The sequence below is a fragment of the Astatotilapia calliptera genome, chromosome 8, assembly GCF_900246225.1.
Source record: "Astatotilapia calliptera chromosome 8, fAstCal1.2, whole genome shotgun sequence".
Lineage (NCBI taxonomy): Eukaryota > Metazoa > Chordata > Actinopteri > Cichliformes > Cichlidae > Astatotilapia > Astatotilapia calliptera.
In genome coordinates this window covers 57,990-81,558 of record NC_039309.1, presented here as the reverse complement: position 1 = coordinate 81,558, position 23,569 = coordinate 57,990, and the positions used below count along the sequence as shown (strand labels likewise).

The 23,569-nt window shown below is 37.7% G+C and overlaps 1 protein-coding gene across 1 annotated transcript in view; it reads left to right on the top strand.

Moving 5' to 3' along the window:
• LOC113027904 (NACHT, LRR and PYD domains-containing protein 3-like) overlaps positions 1-21,749 on the top strand; it is a 32,599-nt gene extending 10,850 nt beyond the window's left edge. Inside the window, exons 4-11 of the mRNA XM_026177728.1 lie at positions 914-989; positions 2,311-2,539; positions 2,704-4,498; positions 6,630-6,803; positions 7,048-7,221; positions 11,357-11,530; positions 20,009-20,055; positions 20,231-21,749. Of these exons, the coding sequence (XP_026033513.1) occupies positions 914-989; positions 2,311-2,539; positions 2,704-4,498; positions 6,630-6,803; positions 7,048-7,221; positions 11,357-11,530; positions 20,009-20,055; positions 20,231-20,757 (3,196 nt within the window). The 3' untranslated portion in view covers positions 20,758-21,749. The remainder of the gene's footprint in view (positions 1-913; positions 990-2,310; positions 2,540-2,703; positions 4,499-6,629; positions 6,804-7,047; positions 7,222-11,356; positions 11,531-20,008; positions 20,056-20,230) is intronic.
• Positions 21,750-23,569: the final 1,820 nt, after the last annotated feature.

Sequence of the window (23,569 nt, the reverse complement as noted above, 5' to 3'; positions counted from 1 at the left end):
CATACAAATTAACAAACTTGTGATTAGAGTGGCTGTAATTGAGCAGTTGTATTAACTGACTTGAGAGTTTGTAATCACAGAATTGTGGTTGTACGAAGTACCAAAATAAAGTAAAATTTGACTTACTAGGTTTTTCTATGTATTCTAATCCTTATTCTATAAGTTCTCACTTATCTAAAAGCTGTCACATTTTGCAACATGTGAATTTGAAGATTCCCAAATGGATTCTAACATCGTGTTCTTACAGTGACAGAGATCATTATAAGGCTCTGGTGGATCTTGAGAATTTGGCTGATAATTCATTCATTTTAATTGTCTCACAGAAACCACTTCAATTGTTCTCAATATGTAAGACATATACACAGGAATGAGCCTATCAAATCATGCTTTAAAAATCAGCAAAATTATTTTAACATTCAAAAAGACCAGTAAAGGGACTGTAAAACGGGCATAATGTATTCTTTCCTTCTGCTCCTAGTTAGCACTCTGAATGCACAGTTATGGATCAGTTGTTGATTCATCACATACTGTAGGCCACATAGCAAAACATTGCTGCAGTCAAGTCTGTACATTAGTTTCTCAGAGAGAAAAGATTTAAGGTGATTACAAATCATATGTAATGACAGACAACAAATTAACCCTGGGCTTAAAATATGAGTCAAGGACCACTCTCAGGTTTGTTGCTTGATGACTTGGGTTCAAAATAGCTGAGCAATGTGATGATATCTCTCTTGTCTGAGCAGCTTTTTTTGTCCAGATTTTAATATCTAAACTTGCACTGTGCACCGATTGTTTAGCTGTGCACACATTTTTATTTATAGTATGTTGTTAAAGGTATTTTCATAGACAACAAAAACCTGGCCAAAATGTTTTGTCTATATTATTTTTACTCTTCTTCATGATTCCTCCACAGAGTGGACAAGAGCTCAGAGGTTCCCAGCGGTCAGTCTGTCCAGCAGCAACAAACACATCTGGACTCCATATTTATGGTCTGTACACATACAATATTAGTTTTATATTCATTCTGTTCACAGTCATGTTCATGATGGGTATGGGGGTATGGGAATTGGTTGTCTCTCATGTAGAAGGTTGATGGTCACATCTCCACCTCCTTCCATCTACATGCCATAGTGTGATACATGTAGTTATTCTTATATCCCTTTCTCCCAGTGACAAGGAGGGAGTTCATGCAAGACGTTTACCTAAATAAAACGTAACCTAAACAAGATGCAAAGACCACCAATAAGTTGATGTTCTATTCGATTGCATGAAAGACCTGGGCCACCTTTAATGAGGCTATACTCCAACTCAGTTCAACTTAGATAAGCATTTAGCAAACCACAAGCCAACTTGTAAATCATTAGTGACTTAAAGTTTAATCTTACCAGTGGATCTAAAGATCTCAAACAAGCACCTAAACTCCCTCCTTGTCACCTCAAAGTAGGTGACAAGGAGGGAGTTTACACAAAAAGTTTACATAAATATAAAATCATTTATTAAACATAACCTAACCAAGACACCAGGTGCAGTGGAAGACCTAGGCCAGCTTTTATAGGCCATTGCTTTCATGAGTGTGAGAAGGTCACAACAGAGACGAGCTGTTATATAGAAATATATCTCAATTCTTTTAAATAAGCGATGCTTTGAATTTCAAGGAGGGACCTAGTTCTTACTGCAAACAGTTAGAGTGATTTAATAATATTCAACCCAGTGTTGAACATGAACATGGTTGTAGTAAAGAAATACTGCAGTGATGAACCAACATACAAGCTCAACAAAACCTGGATTTTCTGTCATATTTTAAAGAGATCGCGGTATCTTATTTCTTCTTATCTCAAAAAAAGCGTGCTTCTCTCAGACTGCAGGCTTACTTCTGGTTCTTAGAGCTTTTAAAAGTGGAATGGCAGGAAGAACCTTCAACTGCAAAGCCCATCTTGGGTAGAACCAGCTCCCAGTTTGGTTTCAGAAAACAGAGATGCTCTCTGGTTTTAGGATTAGACATTTAGTGTTACTTTGTGGTTAAAGTTTTGAGTTAGGGCTTGATTATGTGAGCCTGAACCATCCCATAGTTATTTTGCTATAAGCTCAGGTTTCTGGGGGAATTTCATGATGACTGAGTACTTTTCGACTCCCTGTTTTTACTGCCTTGGTATACATTACTGTATGTCATTAAACGTTGTCTTGTCTCACCTTGGGGTATTGTTCTGTTTGTTGCTTCTGGGTGTGTCTTTTCCTTCTGCTTTCCTCTTTACCCAGCACCCTATAGAGATTGAGGGGTGGTTAGATCATTAATGCAGTAATGTTTTCCAGATGCTGGAAGACGACATCATTACTTTTGTGAAGAATGAATTGAAGACGATCCACAAGGTTTTGCGTCAAGATTACCCAGAATGGGCAGAGAGACAAATGGAAGATGAGGAAGTATTAGCAGGTGAGGATGAAGAGCGGAGGAGAAGCAGCAGAAATGCAGTTTTGAAGATCACATTAGACTTCCTCAGGGGAATGAAGCAGGAGGAGCTGGCTGACCGACTGCAGAGCAGTAAGAGGATTTTTCTAAAGATTTATGCTAGATGAAAAAAAAACATTTACTAATGTGTCAAGAGATCTACAAAAATGCATTCAAAAACCTGTTTGTTGTAGAAATAAGTGGCATCTCTAGTTTATAAATACTTAATTGATATTTTTGCCCTTTTGTGCCTTTAGGAACTCCCATTGTAGTTTGTCAGAAACAAAAATCTGCTTTAAAAAAGAAGTTCCAGTGTGTGTTTGAGGGGATTGCTAAAGCAGGAAATCCAGCACTTCTGAATCAGATCTACACAGAGCTCTACATCACAGAGGGAGGGACTGCAGAGGTCAATGATGAACATGAGGTCAGACAGATTGAAACAGCATCCAGGAAACCAGACAGACCAGAAAAAACAATCAGACAAGAAGACATCTTTAAAGCATCACCTGGAAGAGAACAACCAATCAGAACAGTGCTGACAAAGGGAGTGGCTGGCATTGGGAAAACAGTCTTAACACAGAAATACACGCTCGACTGGGCTGAAGACAAAGCCAACCAGGACATCCAGTTCATATTTCCATTCACTTTCAGAGAGCTGAATGTGCTGAAAGAGGAAAAGTTCAGCTTGGTGGAACTTGTTCATCACTTCTTTACTGAAACCAAAGAAGCAGGAATCGGCAGCTTTGATGACTTCGAGGTTGTGTTCATCTTTGATGGTCTAGATGAGTGTCGACTTCCTCTGGACTTCAACAAAACTGAGAAACTGACTGATGTTACGGTGTCCGCATCAGTGGATGTGCTGCTGATAAACCTCATCAGAGGGAAACTGCTTCCCTCTGCTCACCTCTGGATAACCACACGACCTGCAGCTGCCAATCAGATCCCTGCGGAATGCATTGACAGGGTAACAGAAATTAGAGGGTTCCCTGATACACAGAAGGAGGAGTACTTCAGAAAGAGATTCAGAAGTTGGTGGAAGGCACACAATATCATATCCCACATCAGGACATCACGAAGCCTCCACATCATGTGCCACATCCCAGTCTTCTGCTGGATCACTGCTACAGTTCTGGAGCATGTGCTGAAAACAAGAAAGTGGAATACGATGCCCAAGACCCTGACTGAGATGTACATCCACTTCCTGGTGGTTCAAGCCAAAGTCAAGAAGGTCAAGTATGATGGAGGAGCTGAGACAGATCCACACTGGTGTCCAGAGAGCAGGACGATGATTGAGTCACTGGGAAAACTGGCTTTTGATCAGCTGCAGAAAGGAAACCTGATCTTCTATGAATCAGACCTGACAGAGTGTGGCATCGATATCAAAACAGCCTCAGTCTACTCAGGAGTGCTCACACAGATCTTTAAAGAGGAGAGAGGACTGTACCAGGACAAGGTGTTCTGCTTCATCCATCTGAGTGTTCAGGAGTTTCTGGCTGCTCTTCATGTCCACCTGACCTTCATCGACTCTGGAGTCAATCTGCTGGAAGAAAACCACACAACCTCCAGGAAGTTTGAAAGAAGAGAATCTAACGAGAAATACTTCTATCAGACTGCTGTGGACAAGGCCTTAAATAGTCCAAACGGACACCTGGACTTGTTCCTCCGCTTCCTCGTGGGTCTTTCACTGCAGACCAATCAGAATCTACTACAAGGTCTGCTGACACAGACAGGAAGTAGCTCACAGACCAACCAAGAAACAGTCCAGTACATTAAAGTGAAAATTAGCGAGAGTCTGTCTGCAGAGAAAAGCATCAACCTGTTCCACTGTCTGAATGAACTGAATGATCGTTCTCTAGTGGAGGAGATCCAACAGTTCCTGAGTTCAGGAAGTCTCTTGACAAATAATCTGTCTCCTGCACAGTGGTCAGCTCTGGTCTTCATCTTATTGGCATCGGAAGAAGATCTGGATGTGTTTGACTTGAAGAAATTCTCAGCTTCAGAGGAGGCTCTTCTGAGACTGCTACCAGTGATCAAAGCCTCCAACAAAGCTCTGTATGTAAATGTGTGCTCGCTTCTTTAATTTTAAAATGCTGATTATAGTTAACAAAATAGCAAATGCTCAATTGAAAGAACCCCCCCCCCCCCACAATATTTTAATAGGTTCTAGCCTCTAATAGAAACTCTTATAGAAACTCTAAAGCTATTGAATATAATTTTCATCAGCATTCAGCATCCACGGTTAAGTATAATATACTTTCAATATATCACAGCATTAGAAAGTGTCAGAGTCTCTGAAACATTTGTGGTTGTAACCCTTATCAGATGGAAGAAAAATGTCAGAATCAATATAAATTCTTGGCTGTTGTGATTTTCAGTGGTCTTCCCCCTGGTTTACTAGTCTCGGTGGTCTGTGCTCTCCATTTCTAATTCATGTTTTTTTGTCACCAGACTTTAACTACATCATTTTCTTTTGTCAGTAATCATAGCTGAGTTTTTACCTCACCTTCAGTACAGAAACTGTAGCAGAGAAGTATAAATCAAGTCTTATCGGACAAGAGCTCCTGAGCTCCTATAAATTACATTTTACTCATACCTTTGCATCCAGAGCCCAAAAAATTTCATTTGAAGCCAGCATTTCAGTTCATTTCCATGGCAACGTTTTAACAGGGATACGGTTTTATACTGCACTCTCTGAAAGATAAAATCCAGCGTTATGTTCCACAGGTAAAAGCATATAATAAGAAACCTTCCCCTTCTGTAATCTTTGTGCAGTATGTGATAAAGGTCATTTTAAACTGAAACACAGACTTAAAATGCTATATATTTATTTCTGATATAACTTTTTTAGTTATCCATAAATTTTTGTCAAACACCTAGAAATTTCCTTTGTTTTTTGTCTGTTCCAACAAGTAAAATAATTTCTTGTGTGAACTCCATCCTAGTCACTGGGAGAAAGGGATATAAGAATAACTACATGTATCACACTATGGCATGTAGATGGAAGGAGGTGGAGATGTGACCATCAACCTTCTACATGAGAGACAACCAATTCCCATACCCCCATACCCATCATGAACATGACTGTGAACAGAATGAATATAAAACTAATATTGTATGTGTACAGACCATAAATATGGAGTCCAGATGTGTTTGTTGCTGCTGGGCAGACTGACCGCTGGGAACCTCTGAGCTCTTGTCCACTCTGTGGCGGAATCATGAAAAAGAGTAAAAATAATATAGACAAAACATTTTGGCCAGGTTTTTGTTGTCTGTCATTACATATGATTTGTAATCACTTTAAATCTTTTCTCTCTGAGAAACTAATGTACAGACTTGACTGCAGCAATGTTTTGCTATGTGGACTACAGTATGTGATGAATCAACAACTGATCCATAACTGTGCATTCAGAGTGCTAACTAGGAGCAGAAGGAAAGAACACATTATGCTTCTCCAAAAGTTGATTCTGTTCATCTGGATGTAGAGTTTTCAGTGGGAGAAACGTTTCATCACTCATCCAAGTAACTTCTTCAGTCTCAGCTGACTGCAGGTTTCCCCAATCTTATAAACAGTACACTTGCATAATGACTGAAACCAGCCCACTGAAGGAACAATGGGCTGGGAGATTTACTTACTTGGATGATTGAGCATGCATCAACACATTATGCTTCTTATACAGTCCCTGTACTGGTGTTTTGAATGTTAAAATAATTTTGATGATTTTTAAAGCATGATTTGATCATTCTGGTTCTTTTTCAGTAGAACCAACCACAAAGCAAACAAACAAAAACCTAGCTCTAAGCTGGAAAATCTAAACACAAAACACTACATGAAACAAGAAACTTAAAACATGGGAAAAGAAACCTGAAACCTGGAAACAACAGGAAGAGAAGCAGACAAACTGAAAATAGACACATGTTAATGGGAGGAAGCAAAGCAGAATAGACTAACACAGGACACAGAGATATCAAAGTAAAACAAGAAATAGACAAACATGGAAAAAATGATGACTAGATGTAACACAAGGAACACATGGGAAGCACAGCAACAAAACCTAAAGGCTAGAAACTATCAAATATATAACCAGAAATGAACTACATCAAAGGATATTAATAATCAAAAACATAAACACTGAGTCACTAGACCTGGGACCTTGACAAATAGAACTTGTTTTTTCTTTCCTAGACTAAGTGTCTGTAACCTTTCGGAGAGAAGCTGTCAAGCTCTGTCGTCAGTTCTCACATCGCAGGCCTCTAGTTTGAAAGAGTTGGACCTAAGTAACAACAACCTGGGGGATTCAGGAGTGATACTTCTGTCTGCTGCACTGAAGAGTCCACAATGTGAACTGGATACTCTCAGGTCAGCTCAAACAATACTGAGTTTCTCTTAAGTGACAGAATAAATTGGTTTAAAATTTTAAGAATAAAAGTCAACTTTTTCCATATGTTACTGTATAATAATGTTTTTCAGTATTTGAGAGTCACATTAAACATTAAGGATTTATTCAAGGCTAAATATTGCTAAATCTAGTATATCTAGTAATTCCATAATGACACATTAATATCAGTATTGTTATTGTCTGTGTTTGTTTCTAATTTTTCAGACTGAGTGTCTGTAACCTCTCAGAGGCGAGCTGTGAAGCTTTATCCTCAGTTCTTGGCTCACAGTCCTCTAGTTTGAAAGAGCTGGACCTGAGTGACAATGATCTAAAGGATTCAGGAGTGAAGCATTTGTCTGTTTGCGTGAAGAGTTCCTATTGTAAACTGGAAACACTCAGGTCAGGATTAAGACTTTTCGCTGACTGCTATTTAAATGTGTAATTATAGTATTGCAGAAACACTTAATCCCAACATTTACCCTTTATTTACATTTGTCCAAAAAAGTATTCAAATCATAATTTATATATAAAATTTATTTTATATTTTTATGTTATATGTTTGTTTGTTGTTGTTTTTTTAACACACTGGTCAGTTTAGAGTTTTACAATTTCAACAATAATAATTTCCTGCTGAAAAGAAAATGCCCAAAACACAAGTTTAATATAATTTAATGTATTTAATTAGGTATGGTATCAAGTTATGGTATGGTATCACTTCCATTAAAACCCTTGCAAAACATCTTATTTCATCATGTAATCTGCAGCTCTCTTTTGGATCACCTGCTGATAGTGTTTATTCATTTGTCTTTAGGGATTTGCTAGCTTAGCTTAGCTCATAGCCGACTATCTAGCAAACTAGCATGGACTTCACCTATCTCTCCTGAACTTTCCTGCTCAGTATGTCAGATGTTTAGTTATACCTCAGCCTCCTGGCTAATACAATTATTAGTAATAATTGTAGTTATAATAAATGTAGCCCCTTTGCAGCTATAGAAGCTGTGTGTAAGGAGAAGGATTTTAAATTCAATTCTAAATTTTTTCTAGAGCATGTGCACCAAAAAAAAAAAACAACCTATTTCTGACAGTGCAATTTAAGTTCCCATGAACTACACAGAAAGTCATAAAGTCAAACCTGACTTTTAATAGCACCAGCAAACCTTTGCAAGTGCCTGTAGGAAAAAAGATCTACATTTCCCACTTCTGATTCTCGGAGGTAATGGTAGACATGTGGTAGTTCTTGCTGACAACATGATGACTTGTATTCCAACGTAGGAAGTGCTATGAACAGCTATGATCAGATTGGCAAAGTATGTTCCTGGATTATAATGTTTTGTTGTTGTGTGCGCTTTTTTATGCAGTTTTTGCAAAGTCATTAGTGGAAGGAAACTGCAGCATAGAACAGGCTGAATGCATGATGTATGCAAGTATGAATCCTCCAGTTTCATAGTCAGAAAAAAAAAATATTGCTGTAGTTTATTTGGTTGCAATTATTCTGGGATTTAAAAAATAATTACGTAAATGGGATAGCAGACACTCCCGTGGGTTTAGAAGGGAGAAAGCCCACACTGACCTTTGGATTCCAGTCAAAAACCTACAATTTCAAGAGAACGTGCAGCTAAACGTATCACTCTTGGTCCAGAGAAAACTACAGGGAGTGCAGAATTATTAGGCAAGTTGTATTTTTGAGGAATAATTTTATTATCGAACAACAACCATGTTCTCAATGAACCCAAAATACTCATTAATATCAAAGCTGAATGTTTTTGGAAGTAGTTTTTAGTTTGTTTTTAGTTTTAGCTATTTTAGGGGGATATCTGTCTGTGCAGGTGACTATTACTGTGCATAATTATTAGGCAACTTAACAAAAAACAAATATATACCCATTTCAATTATTTATTTTTACCAGTGAAACCAATATCAGAATCAGAATACTTTATTGATCCCTGGGGGAAATTATTTTTTGTTACAGTGCTCCATTTTAAACCAACATTAAGACAAGACAGACAATACGCTAACTAAGAATAGTACAATATATACATATATATATACATACATACATACATAAGTCACTTATAAATAAATATTTGGAAAAGAAACATGTGTAGTTGTAGCAGCAAACAGTGTGTTAAGTGGATGCGTTGTACAGGGAGATGGCCACAGGCAGGAATGATTTCCTGTGTCGTTCAGTGGTGCTTTTCGGTAATCTCAGTCTCTCACTGAACGAGCTCCTGTGACTGACCAACATGTCATGGAGTGGGTGGGAGGTGTTATCCAACATTGTCTTTATCTTGGACAGCATCCGCCTCTCTGACACCACCTTGAGGGAGTCCAGCTCCATCCCCACAACATTACTGGCCTTACGGATCAGTTTATTAAGTCTGTTGGCATCTGCGACCCTCAGCCTGCTCCCCCAGCATGCAACAGCATAGAGGATCGCACTGGCCACCACAGACTCATAGAAAATCCTCAGCATTTTCTGGCAGATGTTGAAGGACCTCAGTCGCCTCAAAAAATAGAGACGACTCTGGCCCTTCCTGTAAAGTGCTGTGGTGTTTTTAGCCCAGTCCAGTTTATTGTCAATGTGTACTCCAAGGTATTTATAGTCCTCCACAATGTCAACACTGACCCCCTGGATTGAAACATCTCCACATTCACAAATATACATTTCTGACATTCAAAAACAAAAACAAAAACAAATCAGCGACCAATATAGCCACCTTTCTTTGCAAGGACACTCAAAAGCCTGCCATCCATGGATTCTGTCAGTGTTTTGATCTGTTCACCATCAACATTGCGTGCAGCAGCAACCACAGCCTCCCAGACACTGTTCAGAGAGGTGTACTGTTTTCCCTCCTTGTAAATCTCACATTTGATGATGGACCACAGGTTCTCAATGGGGTTCAGATCAGGTGAACAAGGTGGCCATGTCATTAGTTTTTCTTCTTTTATACCCTTTCTTGCCAGCCACGCTGTGGAGTACTTGGACGCGTGTGATGGAGCATTGTCCTGCATGAAAATCATGTTTTTCTTGAAGGATGCAGACTTCTTCCTGTACCACTGCTTGAAGAAGGTGTCTTCCAGAAACTGGCAGTAGGACTGGGAGTTGAGCTTGATGATACCAACCCAAACCAGTACTCCACCTCCACCTTGCTGGCATCTGAGTCGGACTAGAGCTCTCTGCCCTTTACCAATCCAGCCACGGGCCCATCCATCTGGCCCATCAAGACTCACTCTCATTTCATCAGTCCATAAAACCTTAGAAAAACCAGTCTTGAGATATTTCTTGGCCCAGTCTTGACGTTTCAGCTTGTGTGTCTTGTTCAGTGGTGGTCGTCTTTCAGCCTTTCTTACCTTGGCCATGTCTCTGAGTATTGCACACCTTGTGCTTTTGGGCACTCCAGTGATGTTGCAGCTCTGAAACATGGCCAAACTGGTGGCAAGTGGCATCTTGGCAGCTGCACGCTTGACTTTTCTCAGTTCATGAGCAGTTATTTTGCGCCTCGGTTTTTCCACACACTTCTTGCGACCCTGTTGACTATTTTGGATGAAACGCTTGATTGTTCGATGATCACGCTTCAGAAGCTTTGCAATTTTGAGACTGCTGCATCCCCCTGCAAGATATCTCACTATTTTTGACTTTTCTGTGCCTGTCAAGTCCTTCTTTTGACCCATTTTGCCAAAGGAAAGGACGTTGCCTAATAATTATGCACACCTGATATAGGGTGTTGATGTCATTAGACCACACCCCTTCTCATTACAGAGATGCACATCACCTAATATGCTTATTTGGTAGTAGGCTTTCGAGCCTATACAGCTTGGAGTAGGACAACATGCATGAAGAGGATGATGTGGACAAAATACTCATTTGCCTTATAATTCTGCACTCTCTGTATAGAATCTGACATTGTTTTGGGAAATGTAAAGACTGATTCGATATTAATTTTAGCCATCTCCAATCTACATAACCTGTTGTCTTTACTGATGATATGAATTATAATTTTACCAAATCTAAATGTATCCTTAGCCGGTAGTTTCAGGTTTCCTTCAATATTGCCTGCTCTGACAATAAAAGACAATTGACGATGGATGCTGGTGTGTCTACCTGAAAATGTTTAAAAACATAATCATCAGTAACCAGAGTTGGTTCCTTGACAGTTGTTGTTTGAGTAGGGAGAATGTTCTTTTCCTTCCGTGCATCCCCCAATCAGCTGTCTTGGATGGCCCTGCTTTAAGCAGTTTCCATTGGAAGTATCTTTTTGGGATAAAGTAATTGTTCATAGGACATAATCTGATTTCTGGGGTATTTGAGGAGGTCTTGTGTTACTGGAGGTCCTTTTGTCTGTTTGAAATAATCTCTTTATGAATAAAAAGGAAACTGAATTTAATAGATGAAAAGTATAGATGTAATTGTATCTGAAATAAGAAAAAAAAAGAAAGAACGAAAGAAAGAAAGAAAGAAAGAAAGAAAGAAAGAAAGAAAGAAAGAAAGAAAGACCTCCAGTAACGTATGAATTGTTGTTTTGTGTGTCTGCAGTCTGTCAGGCTGTCTGATCACACAGGAAGGCTGTACTTCTCTTGCCTCAGCTCTGAGTTTCAACTCCTCCCATCTGAGAGAGCTGGACATCAGCTACAACCATCCAGGAGACTCAGGAATAAAGCTGCTTTCAGCTGGAGTGAAGGATGAAGGTTGGAAATTGGACACTCTCAGGTATGGAGAAAATGTCTTATAGAAAATATATTAAAAGTGGACCAAATATCCATTTCACCTTAATCAAAATAGATGTGTCATTAACAGACTAAAAGCACCAAATAATCTACATATTAAAATTTGCTATAAATTAGATGTAAAACTATATCTTTAGTACACTGTAAAAACTGTGACTAGAGGTTACTTAAAAAAGTTATGGCAACAAAGTGACACTTGAAATAATTAAGTAGATTTTAATTTCAAAAGATTTATGTAAAATGTAGAGAAAATGTTAATTAAATCCAAATAGAAAACAAAAGTAGATATTAATAGAATTAAACTGTAAATATGTGTTGGATTTAGGGTCAAAATCTCAAACTGAAGGTTGAAATTGCCCAACTTTACCAAAAAAAATAATTGATATGAAATAAGTCTCTGAGAAAAATTACTTTGAATTTACTAACTATCTGGCAAAGGTTTAGTAAAAACTTCCTAAAATATCCATTACAAAGAAATGAAATCTTCTTGTTTTTTCAGTAAAACTCAAATTGGATTCAATAATTTTCCAAATAAACCTTAAAAATAATGACTGAATAATAAGAGAAAATGAAATGGATTTTACTTATTTTCTGAGTAAAATGAATCAATTTCACAAAGAAAACATCAAAACAGTAATTTGTTTTATTGTGGAAAATAAAACACAGTAATTTATAATATAACATTTTTCTGCTCGTATACACTGAATTCTCATCAACAATCTCCTGATCTCCTAAATACATTCCTCTGCTGTAAATTTGTTTTAGTGTCATAAACAGTTTATCACACAGCTTTGTGTACAGAGCAACAGCAACATAAACTGCATGAATGTAAACCAGTTTTGTAAAAAAGAAATTAATCTTTAGACTGTAATATCAACATGAACCTGAAATTTGAATATCTTTTACCGTTTCCTTTATCTCTGTTACTTATTTATGATTGACAAACAAAAACTTTAGTTTGTCAATCTTTTGTTAAATTGAATCACTCAATATAACTGTAGAACAAAGGTTTTTCACTCATGTACATGGAATATCAATAATGTAAATCAACCTTTTATCCCAATTTGGATGTTTAACCTGAGAAAATCTAAGACACATGTAAGAGCAAGTAACATTTCTACAGCTACAGGACTGCACTTCTGTTAAATTTTAAAGTTGTTTTAAACCAATGTTTTATAGTAACATACACTATAAACAAAGAAAAGCTTCACTAGTGATTCCTCCAATTTGCTGCCTTTCAAACAGAATATTCCTAAGAAACTTGTAGGTAATAAAAAACAAAATTAAAATGAAGAGCACAAATACAGCCTGACACATTGCAGGTCATTTGGGTAAGATATGAATAAGATGAAATTAACTTAAAAACTGAAAAGATAGCTGCATCTAACAAAGACAAACCAAAGGTTTTCAGTGAGCTTACTTCCCTTTCATTCTTTCAGAGTCCTCGTTTAAGCCAATAACTTGTTCTTGAGGCTGTTCACTTTTGGTGAGAGCTTAGCACAATCCAGTTCAAGGAAAAGTTTCTGGAATACTTCCAAGGTGTATTTTAGCTCTTTGGGATAGGCAAGATCGACTGCATATGTCAATCCAACCAGCATTGCGCATGCTCTTGGAAAATTGCCCAGAGCAGGGGCCCGTTCTTCGTACGTCGCTTACTACATCCAAGATCAAATGACACATCCAAGATCAAATCATCGCGCTAACCGTGAGCTCGCTAATCCGGTTCCCCGAACACACCTGCTGTTGACGATTACTACAGCTGGACGCAGGAATGTGACATCACTGGGTGTCGTAAAAGGGGCTACGCATCGATAGTAGAAACATTGATCGGCAACCCGCTGATTGGTCGGCGAAAATGTCGAAGGGGCGTGCTCGGTATTTTCCGGCAGCAGAGCAAGAACTCTTGATTGAGGGATTTCAGGAGTTTCAGAGTTTAATCAGAACGCAAGGGAACACTGCAAAGGCTGCAAAAGCAAGGAGAGAGGGCTGGCAGAAAGTTGCTGACAAATTAAACTCGTAAGTTATTTAATAATAACAATAATAATGGAGTGGATTGATATAGCGCTTTTCAAGGCACCCAAAGCGCTTTACAATGCCACTATTCAATCACTCTCACATTCACACACTGGTGGAGGCAGCTACAGTTGTAGCCACAGCTGCCCTGGGGCAGACTGACAGAAGCCAGGCTGCCATATCGCGCCATCGGCCCCTCTGGCCAACACCAGTAGGCGGTAGGGTAAATTTATTGTATTACACTATATTATCCAATATTATATTACATTATATTATGTTATATTATATCCCCTTACACATTAGAGCCACAACAGGACCCACTAGAACATGGGAACAAGTAAAAGTGAAATATAAGAATATTCTACAGAATGGTAATATTTATCACTTATATTGCTTTTCGTCTCTAGGAAAGAGACCCTGAAATAATCTGTTTGTTTATAACAGCAACCAAGAAAAGGGCAGAGCAAAAAAAAGACAGGTGGTGGTCCTGCACCCCCTCGTCAACAAGTTGGTTAAGTAAATAATACCCTCACGGGAATATCGATATCTCTCTATGAGCACACTGTCGCGCTGAGCTAAAGGATCCTGTCTATCCCGCAATATACGCTGAATTCTGAAAACTCTCCTTATCAATCTTGCACCTTCCGCAATGGGTTGGTCGCGTATACGGACAGGACATGGCTGCGACAGGCTTCCCAAATCCACCTTCGCTTTTATAGCCGTGGTCTCTCATCTTGATTACACAAAGTAATTTGCAATTACTACTCTGAAATATGAATTACATCTGTAATAATCACATACATGTAATAGAATGTTAATAGTACATTTCCCTTTTTTAGGAAATGACCTGTATGTATCTGTGTGACATCAATAAAAGGATCAAGTGCTGCATTATCTTTAGTTACATTGATAATATTTATTTATGGTGAAACAGTGGTGGAATATCGCTGTTGCTTTCGTATAAATGAAGCGGACATACCTGCGTGGCCGCGATCTAATCCTGTTTACATAAAGTAAGCCTGCTCCCGAGCAGGTTTACGCTTACGGCTCTGTTGCTATGACAGCAAGTCCCGGATGAGCTTCGGGGAACCGACTGATCCAGGATCACGCGAAATCGTCAACAATCTAATCCGGCTAACCTACTTAGCGAGGTACGAAGAACGGGCCCCAGGCATAACTCTCACACCCTCCAGCACAATGCCAATGTCATCCTCCTCAGATCCAACAGCCTTGATTTTGTAGATTTTCATCCTCTGTTCAGAAAGATCTTGTGACACACCATCCTCATCAGCATCCTGAAACAACAAACACATGGGTTTTCTGACTGTAGTTGCACACATGAAATATTTCCTGGACACATCCTGTAGCTGAATGACAAATAAAACATGATAATGCCTCAAATTATTTGAAACTTGACAAACACATATGAATAACAAAAACAGAATAATGTTTCTACTTCAACACTTACACTGTACTCTTTGATCAGTTGATCAATGGACTCCCCAAGGTACACCATCAAGCACTGAATAACCAGATTTCTGGTTATGTTATTGCTAGGATTGCTTGGTGACTGAAAATGAGCAAGAATTCCAAAAATTACCATCAGATAAGTGACCATTTATTAAGACAAAACTGTGAGAATTGGCAGTATTAAAAAAAACTGTTGAATATCAAATTATCATCACATGGAGCATTATGTGCGATAATTAGCTGATGTTAATGCACATGCCTGGGTGCTGACAGTCAACACAAAGGTATTGTCAACATGCTTGACAGGTTCAATCTTTAAATGTGTCGTTTTAGTAAATTACATTAATTTAGTCATTTAGTTTTTTTATCTAATTTAGTTTATGTTCGTCAGAAAGGGTTTTTCCTTCTTGGGACAAAACAAAAACCCAGCAATACCTGTACTTGTGTTTTTTTGTTTGTTTTTTGTTTTTTGTTTTTTACTAAGAATAGACATGTATTTAAAATACAATTAAAACATGAAACCCATAATTGTGTTGTTAATTATATCAGTGACGTCCTGGCGTCCTCTTGCACTGACAAAAACATGCAAACAAATTAGTGGAGCTGTGCACCATGCAAATGAAATTTGACAAAAAAATTCTTTAAATAAAATTCCAAGCTGAAATGTCTGTGGAAAATACCTTGGCTATGATAGCCTGCAACTTCAATCCCATGCTGATCAGGTGAATTTAAGTTGAGGGATCTTCCATTACCTGAAAGGAAAGCAACATTATCATTTTTGACGTTTAGTCAGCTGTGTAAAAACCAAGGAGGAACCCACCCGGGGGATTAATAAAGTTTTATTTTATCTAATCTAATCTAATAACTTTAATCTCAGCTAAACCGATTTACTCACGAACAAATAAAACACTGAAAAAAACCAAACAATAACATTTTTAGGTTGTCTAAGTGACTTATACATTACGTTTAAACTGAGTAGCGAAACCCCGCGGTGATCTGAAAATGATGTGCCGGGAGTTGTGCCGTTCTCAGCGGCTTCAGTGACCCTCGAGCTCCCGGCTAGCTATCGAGCTGGTGGGTAGCAGATGCTCCGAAAACGTCGAAGCACTTTTGCAAACATGCGATATCTTGATAAACCGAGCAGATATTTGATGTTTACACAGCTACTTTCGCGCCTGAAAATATGTTAAAAGTTTATTTTGTGACCCAGAAAGATTACTAAGAGTAATTTTAAAACTTAGTAGCGGCCGCCATTATTGGAAACTGGAGTTCGAAAAACTGACTGTGGCTGACAAAATCACTCACAACTGACTGCAAAACCTTTTCATGAACTTTTAAACGTGGATGAAAGGCGTTAAAACTCATCGGAATATACCGTTGATATTTTTTAATACGGTAAAACATGTGGTTAGTTAAAGCTGTTCAGTAACACAGTCGTGAAGGCTTGGAAAGTGACCTTGTGCTAGCAGTCCACTAACTGCCATTTGTGTAAAAATACGATACTATCATTACAGTGATGATTATTAATAAAATTTCGACGTATCATACTGTTTAAAACCTTTACTCAAAACCGATATACGTTATTGTTTAAACCGTGTCTTATATTTGAACAAATTAAGAAGTCTTACCTCTGACAAAATGGAGACGTCCACTCATGAAGCGCGTGTGTCCTGCCCGTGGCACAAAGGATTATGGGCGGAAGTGTACAATGATTAAAATGAAAATGCTTTCATCAGTTAAATCTATTAGATTTCTTAAATTTTTTTACTACTCAAACATTTTTTTTAAATCTACTCAACAAACCATTGCTGAATTTACCCCAAACAAAACTGTGTAAATTTAAATAACTGAACATCTCAAAATTGTTGAATTTTGCTTAGATTTGATTAAAACTACTCATACACGTTTTTACTGAGTAATAATTACTATTACTCTCCTATTAGATTCTAATTAACCCCAATCACAGTTTTTACAGTGTACTGTTACATCTGGGATAATAAAATCCAGCTCTAGTTGGGTTGTAAAACATTTAAAGTTCCAGAATAAGGATTTCTGATTTTGTTAAACACTTTAGAACAAAAATAATTTATTTTATAAAACTAAAAACAGAATTTAATTATGTGCAAATCTCATAATCCCACATTTTATTCACAGTGGAACATAGAAAACAGAGGTGAGAGAAGTAACAAAGAACAAATACTTTGTTGTACCTAAGTAGAATTTTCAGGTATCTGTACTTTACTTCGAATCTTTTACTTTTACTCCCTACATTTTTAAGCAAATATTGCACTTTCTACTCCTCGCATTTTTAAAACTGACTTGTTACTTTTGGTTTAACTTTTTTTTTGAGGAATTATTGTTTCGTCATTGCAAGACTCCAAACATCAAATGGGTTTGAGCCTAAACAGAAACACATGAAAGGCAATCCTGTCCTATTAATCACCAGCAGATGTCACATGTGGCAGAGTCTGGGGTTAAAGTGGGTGGGTGGTTTTTTGGCACAACACCAGAATTGTATTGAGGTGCATAAACAATCTGAAACTCATCTCCAAAGTGACATCTGCTGGCCAATTTGGCTATCACCGCATCTTGATAATTCTTTTCTTTGAAACAATGATGGAGACAAGCCCTGCACAATTCCAAATAAAACTACTTATTATACCAGACCGTTTGTAATAGGGATCAGCACATCTTTTAGCGAAATCTCTATTCAAACAAGAAAAGAAAGTATTGAGACTGTACTGTAATAACTACACAGGTTTATTGCTCTTTTGGGGCTTAGTCAACTTTTTTTTTTTTGAGGTTTGGATGTGTTTGGTTGTTTTTTGGGAGCTTCTGTAATCAGGTTTGCTTTATGCACTGTTCAGCAATGCTAGAAGCTGGTATAGCATTAGCTTTGATTTTTAATCAGTTTAAAAATATATATTCAAATGAAAAAAAGACTAAAGGTGTTTTCCTTGTTTATTAAAAAAAAAGGGTAACATTTATTATATTTATATGGACTAATTTTGACCAATCGTAACAGTCAGTTTCACGCACTTTGACCTGTACACTTTATAATCATCATCTGAACCATAAAGAAACTTTCCTGAACTTTAAACTGCTGTAAATGGTTTATCATGTAACATGTTGTTTTACTGAGTTTGGAGTTTTGGTTTTGGTTTTGAACTTTCAGATATTTTAATGAGTTTGAAACAAGAGAGTGAGGATAGACAGGACACAACCTTTTACCTCAAAAAGAAATGGGAAGCTGAACTGGCCATAACTATAACAGAAGGAATGGGTCAGTATGTGTGAAATACAACACAGCACAACAAATTCGCTGTTGTGGAGGGAATTTTGATGGAAAAAATTGACACGTTTTTTTCATTACACCCAATATTAAAAGTAAACAGATCTCAAGTCCACAGGAATGTTGGAGACTATGTGGAGAAACAGAAGCAGACCATTCACATGTATTCTGGAAGTGCATAAAAATTAAAAAGTATTGGGAAGACCTTAAAATGACCATGGATAATATTCTGGGATATGCACTCCGAAACACCTGCCAAGTGATGTATCTTGGAAACATAAAGGAACAGATACAAAAGGAGGACTTATATTTAGTAAAAATTATTCTAGCCGCAACTAAAAAAGCAATTACAAAGAAGTGGTTACATCCAGACCCTCCCACTCAACGAGATTGGATTAGTATTGTAGAGGGTATCTCAGAGATGGAAAAAATAACATTCAATATCAGATTGATGGGATGTAAATACAATGGACAATGGAGGAAGTGGAAAGCATTCCGAAGTGGCACCAAGAAAACAACACAACAAGAAATGCGAATGGAATAGATGGAAAATAAATGTAAACTCCAGCCTGTTTGTATGTTTGTTGGTTTGTAATTTTCTTTACTGTGTTTTTTTTTTCTTTTAATGTTACCTAAAATTAATTTTAAAAAAATTAAAGTTGAAAAAGAAACAAGAGAGTGAATGGAGCTCACAGAGCAGTATCTCTCTTATCTATATGGCAGTAATCATTCGAATACGATATTTATACATTTATACAATATTGATTTGATTACACTTTTGAGTCCAGTTTTAAGTGGTTGCATAGTCTATGTTGGTTACACATGCACATGTAATTATCTCAGTAGTGTTTGATAAACACCACCTTTTTATTGTGGTACCACTTACTTTTTGAGGTCATTTTTATTCCTAACCCAGCTTTTTTGAGGTATGTTGCTATCAAAGTAAAAATGAGCTAAATTTATTTTTCCTAAATTAGAGCACTTTTTTAGACTATAAATTTGATATGTTTTCTATGTTCCATTGTGATTAAAATATAGATCTGTGAAAGTTAATAATTATTGCATCACTTTATTTATGTTTTAAAAAATTTTAAAACTTTTTGGACAATCCAGTGTTTACTGCCAACTTACCATATAATTTCACACTGGCCTGTTATAAGCACACATCTATCCCACGTGAATGTTTACATTTTCTATCGGTAAGCTTTTTTTTTTTTTTTTAGAGGAACCCAGTAAATATGTTTACTATTTGCCATTTCCATTGTAAATCCCAGTTAAAATAAAGGGGGGGGGGGCAGGTAGTAATGTGCAGATTGGAATTAAGTCGTAACATCATCAAGTACTTTTTCTTCCTCATTTTGTGTTGTCCAGTCAGGGGAAAGAATCATGATGATGACACAATATTTTCCCAATTTAAAGTGTTCTTCTATGAATGCACCAGTTATTACAACGGTGGACCAATGATTTGACTTTATAGATTTATCCAACAGCTGCTTCAAAAGACTGACAGATCCAGGATCAGTCCAAATCATCACCACTTTGATCCACATATGGATTGAAGTGTATTTGAGAAAATGTTGGACTGTTCCTTTATCAGTGTTTAACAGTATGTGCATGAGGGGGATGTAATGTCCATGTGTACATGCTGAAAGAGACTGTGCTGGTCTGACCCCCTCTTCTTTTCAGGGTGGAGCCTGCTGGAGTCCAATGGTTGACACCAGGTCTGAGGAAGTGTAAGTGTGTTTTTAATGTGATTCAAGTAAAAAAAGCCGTACACATTCAACTATCTTCAAATTGTCAAATCATTCATTCACATCTCTCATGTCAGGAGTCATCATCAAAGTGTCAATCAATGAACAGATGATGGATCAATAACTGCAGCTGGATTGTGTTTGTTCTCTCCATCAGATTCCTGTCAACTCACAATCGACATGAACACCGTAAACAGAAAACTCCAACTGTCTGACAACAACAGGAAGGTGGCACATGTGGAGCAGGTTCAGTCATATCCTGATCATCCAGACAGATTTGATGTTTGGTTTCAGCTGCTGTGTAGAGATGGTCTGACTGGTCGCTGTTACTGGGAGGTCGAGTGGAGTGGAGAGGTTTGGGTAACAGTGAGTTACAGACAAATCAGCAGGAAAGGAGGCAGTTATGACTCTGCATTTGGACACAACACTCAGTCCTGGAGTCTGCAGTGCACTAACAACGGTCCTCATTTTGCCTGGCACAATGACAAAACAATATCCTCCTACTCAACCTCATCTGTCTCTAACAGAGTAGCAGTGTATGTGGACTGTCCTGCTGGCACTCTGTCCTTCTACAGAGTCTCCTCTGATACTCTGATCCACCTCCACACCTTCAACACCACATTCACTGACCGTCTCTATCCTGGATTTGGAATCTGTGCTGCTTCCTCAGTCTCCCTGTGTTGATTTTAGCATTGAGGTTTTACAGACACAACATTAACCAAAAGATCTAAGGAAAAGGTCGATAAGGCCCCAGTCACAAGGCTTAGAAATTGGTTTGTGACCATCTGGCAGCTACCAATCAAGAACAAATTATTATTTGAGTTAGGAGTAGTTTCTGGAGGTTTACAGTTGCTGGGAAAATTATTGCTTGTGCCCCAGTCACACGAGCTTAGAGACCAGTCTTTGATCCCCCTGTCAGTAGGCAAAAACGTGTATTGCCTAACCGGTTGCTTTAATAACACATTGCTGTGGTTGTGGTTTTGAATGTGTCAGGTGTGGTGAATCTGTACACAATTATTTTCTGAGTTATACTTAGAGTACTAATGTGGGAACTTCAACATTTTGTGCTATTTGGATTAGACTGCCTACTGACATTTGTGTTTTTGTGGTGCATCCTGTCATATTTGTGCATTCCAACGTGAAAGTTGAATGAAAATGGCATTTTAATAATTTTTGTGACTAAAACTGTTTGTTAAAAAGCATTCTATGTAACAGGAGTGCTCTGCTTTTTTAAAATTCTTTTTAAATTGTATTTTTAACTAGCTGATATTTAGACCATTTTTGATGCGTTTGTTCCAAATTTCAGATTCAGATTCATCTTGATTGTAAGAAAAAAAACAGGTTGTTTTTTTTAAATATATATATTAATGTTCAAACATTGCTTCATGTTTCAATGTGTGGGAAAAAAGGCCTTACTATGGCTAGTTGACCATTTTAAAAATATGTATAAATCTTCAAAGAAATCTTCAAAAGTACTTGATATATGTAGCTGAAAATGTAAGCAATGACTGTAAATGTTAAAACCCTGCAGAATAAAATTTGTATACAAATAAGATAGTTGAGCAGGATATGTTGTAAAAATTGGCTGATTTCAGATGAAGTTACACTAAAAGATTCTACAACAGGACACCTAAACTGCTGACGTGTCAAATCTGCATATAGACTAAGCCTTTAAATTCTTTTTGTACATTTAATAGTTACTAACAGTCACCGCTGTGGCTGTAGCTAAGAGAAGAAGAGATAAAACCTGCACTTTATGCATTAACGAAGTACTCAATTGTAATCCATAGATTATCTCTTGTTGCAATGATAGTTATGTCTAACTGACTAAAGACCTTAAATCACACACTTCTAACACTATATTACTCTACAGTGCTTTACCTTTCACACACACTCATACCTCTGCTTCACCTGTAGGAGATGTGTTGATGAAGCTTGCATGTAAGTTCAGTGAGGAAGCTCTGTACTCACACATCTGGTCCCCTTGTGTTTGGTGGCTAATCTAAGATTTATATAATTTCCCCTTTCCCATGCTGTCAAACTCATTGTCACGATGGGCTAGTGACTAGCCTCGAGGGCCGATGTCCTGCAGGTTTTAGATCTCACCTTGGATCAACACACCTGAATCACATGATTAGTTCGTTACCAGGCCTCTGGAGAACTTCAGGACATGTTGAGGAGCTAATTTAGCCATTTAAATCAGCTGTGTTGGTTCAAGGACACATCTAAAACCTGCAGGGACACCGGCCCTCAAGGCCTGGAGTTGCCCACCCCCTGGGCTAGTCCAATCATCTTTATGCCGGCTTTCTTCAGTTAACCTAAATTGCTCTCTGATGCATCCATCAGAATATGAATATGTGTGAATGTTAGTAAGTACTTAAAAATCACTTAAAGCACTTAACTGATTGGATCAGTTAAGTGCTTTAAGTTCTCTGGGAGAATAGAAAAGCACTATAAAAGAATCAGTCCATTTAGTTGGTGCTCCCTTCCTTGGCCTAAGAAAAAGCATGGGATTAGTATGAATTATATTTATCTGGCAGTTTCCAATTTGGTTAAAAGCCTTCAGGTATCAGGCTGTTCTCCTTTGTCACCACTTCCCAGTTAATGAGGCGAGCCTGAACCATCCCTTAGATAGGCTGTCATTGATTTGGGCTTTCTCATGCCCTGAGCATTTTTTTTTACTTCACTTACTTCTTCTCACTTTCCATGCATTTACACACTACTACTGCATATCACTCCTGATCTTCATTCATCTTTCTCTGTATTCGTCTCACTTTTCTCCCATTTGTTGTTCCTGCACAGCAAATTCAAAAGTGTTAAATGTTTTGGTGTTAATAGTCTTCTTGCAAAAGTAGAGTTAATTTTACTCTAAGTAGAGTCACATTCTTTTAATGTAACTCTGAGGTGTAAAGTGATAGTAGTTAAAATCAAGTGTTAAAAATGAGTGTTTCTATGTCAAATCTGGAGGTGTTACAATGGAAACATTAACTCTTGACCTCTTAACTCTGAACTCCTAGAGGGGCTATGACACCAACAGAGTAAATTCACAGACTCCGCCCCCAGCACCATAGGCTCCAATCGAAGCTGAAGTGAAGCCGTTTCAGAACATTTTGCTCTACATATTTGAGTTGTTTGCCATGCTTGGTAAGTCATTTTTTTCAAAGATTGTTTCAATTATTATTAATAGCTTTTACTTCTGTGGCTCTTTGGAGTTGAGACAAAGCTGTGTGAAAGCCATTAGCCATGCTGCTCGGCGATAGCATAATATTCTGTTTTAGCTAGCTGAAAGGTATTGTTTGCAGCCTTGAAAAAAAGCTTGCATGTGAATTTTCAGTCAAACTTTTGGTCAAATACACCTAAAACAATGTCTAGAATGTGAAATGTTGGTATAATGGTTCTACTTGAAGCCTGAAAATGATCTCCTATAAAACAAAACGAGCAAACAGCAGTAGCAGGCGTACTGACTGGATTCGACGTTAGCATAGATCCCTCCAGA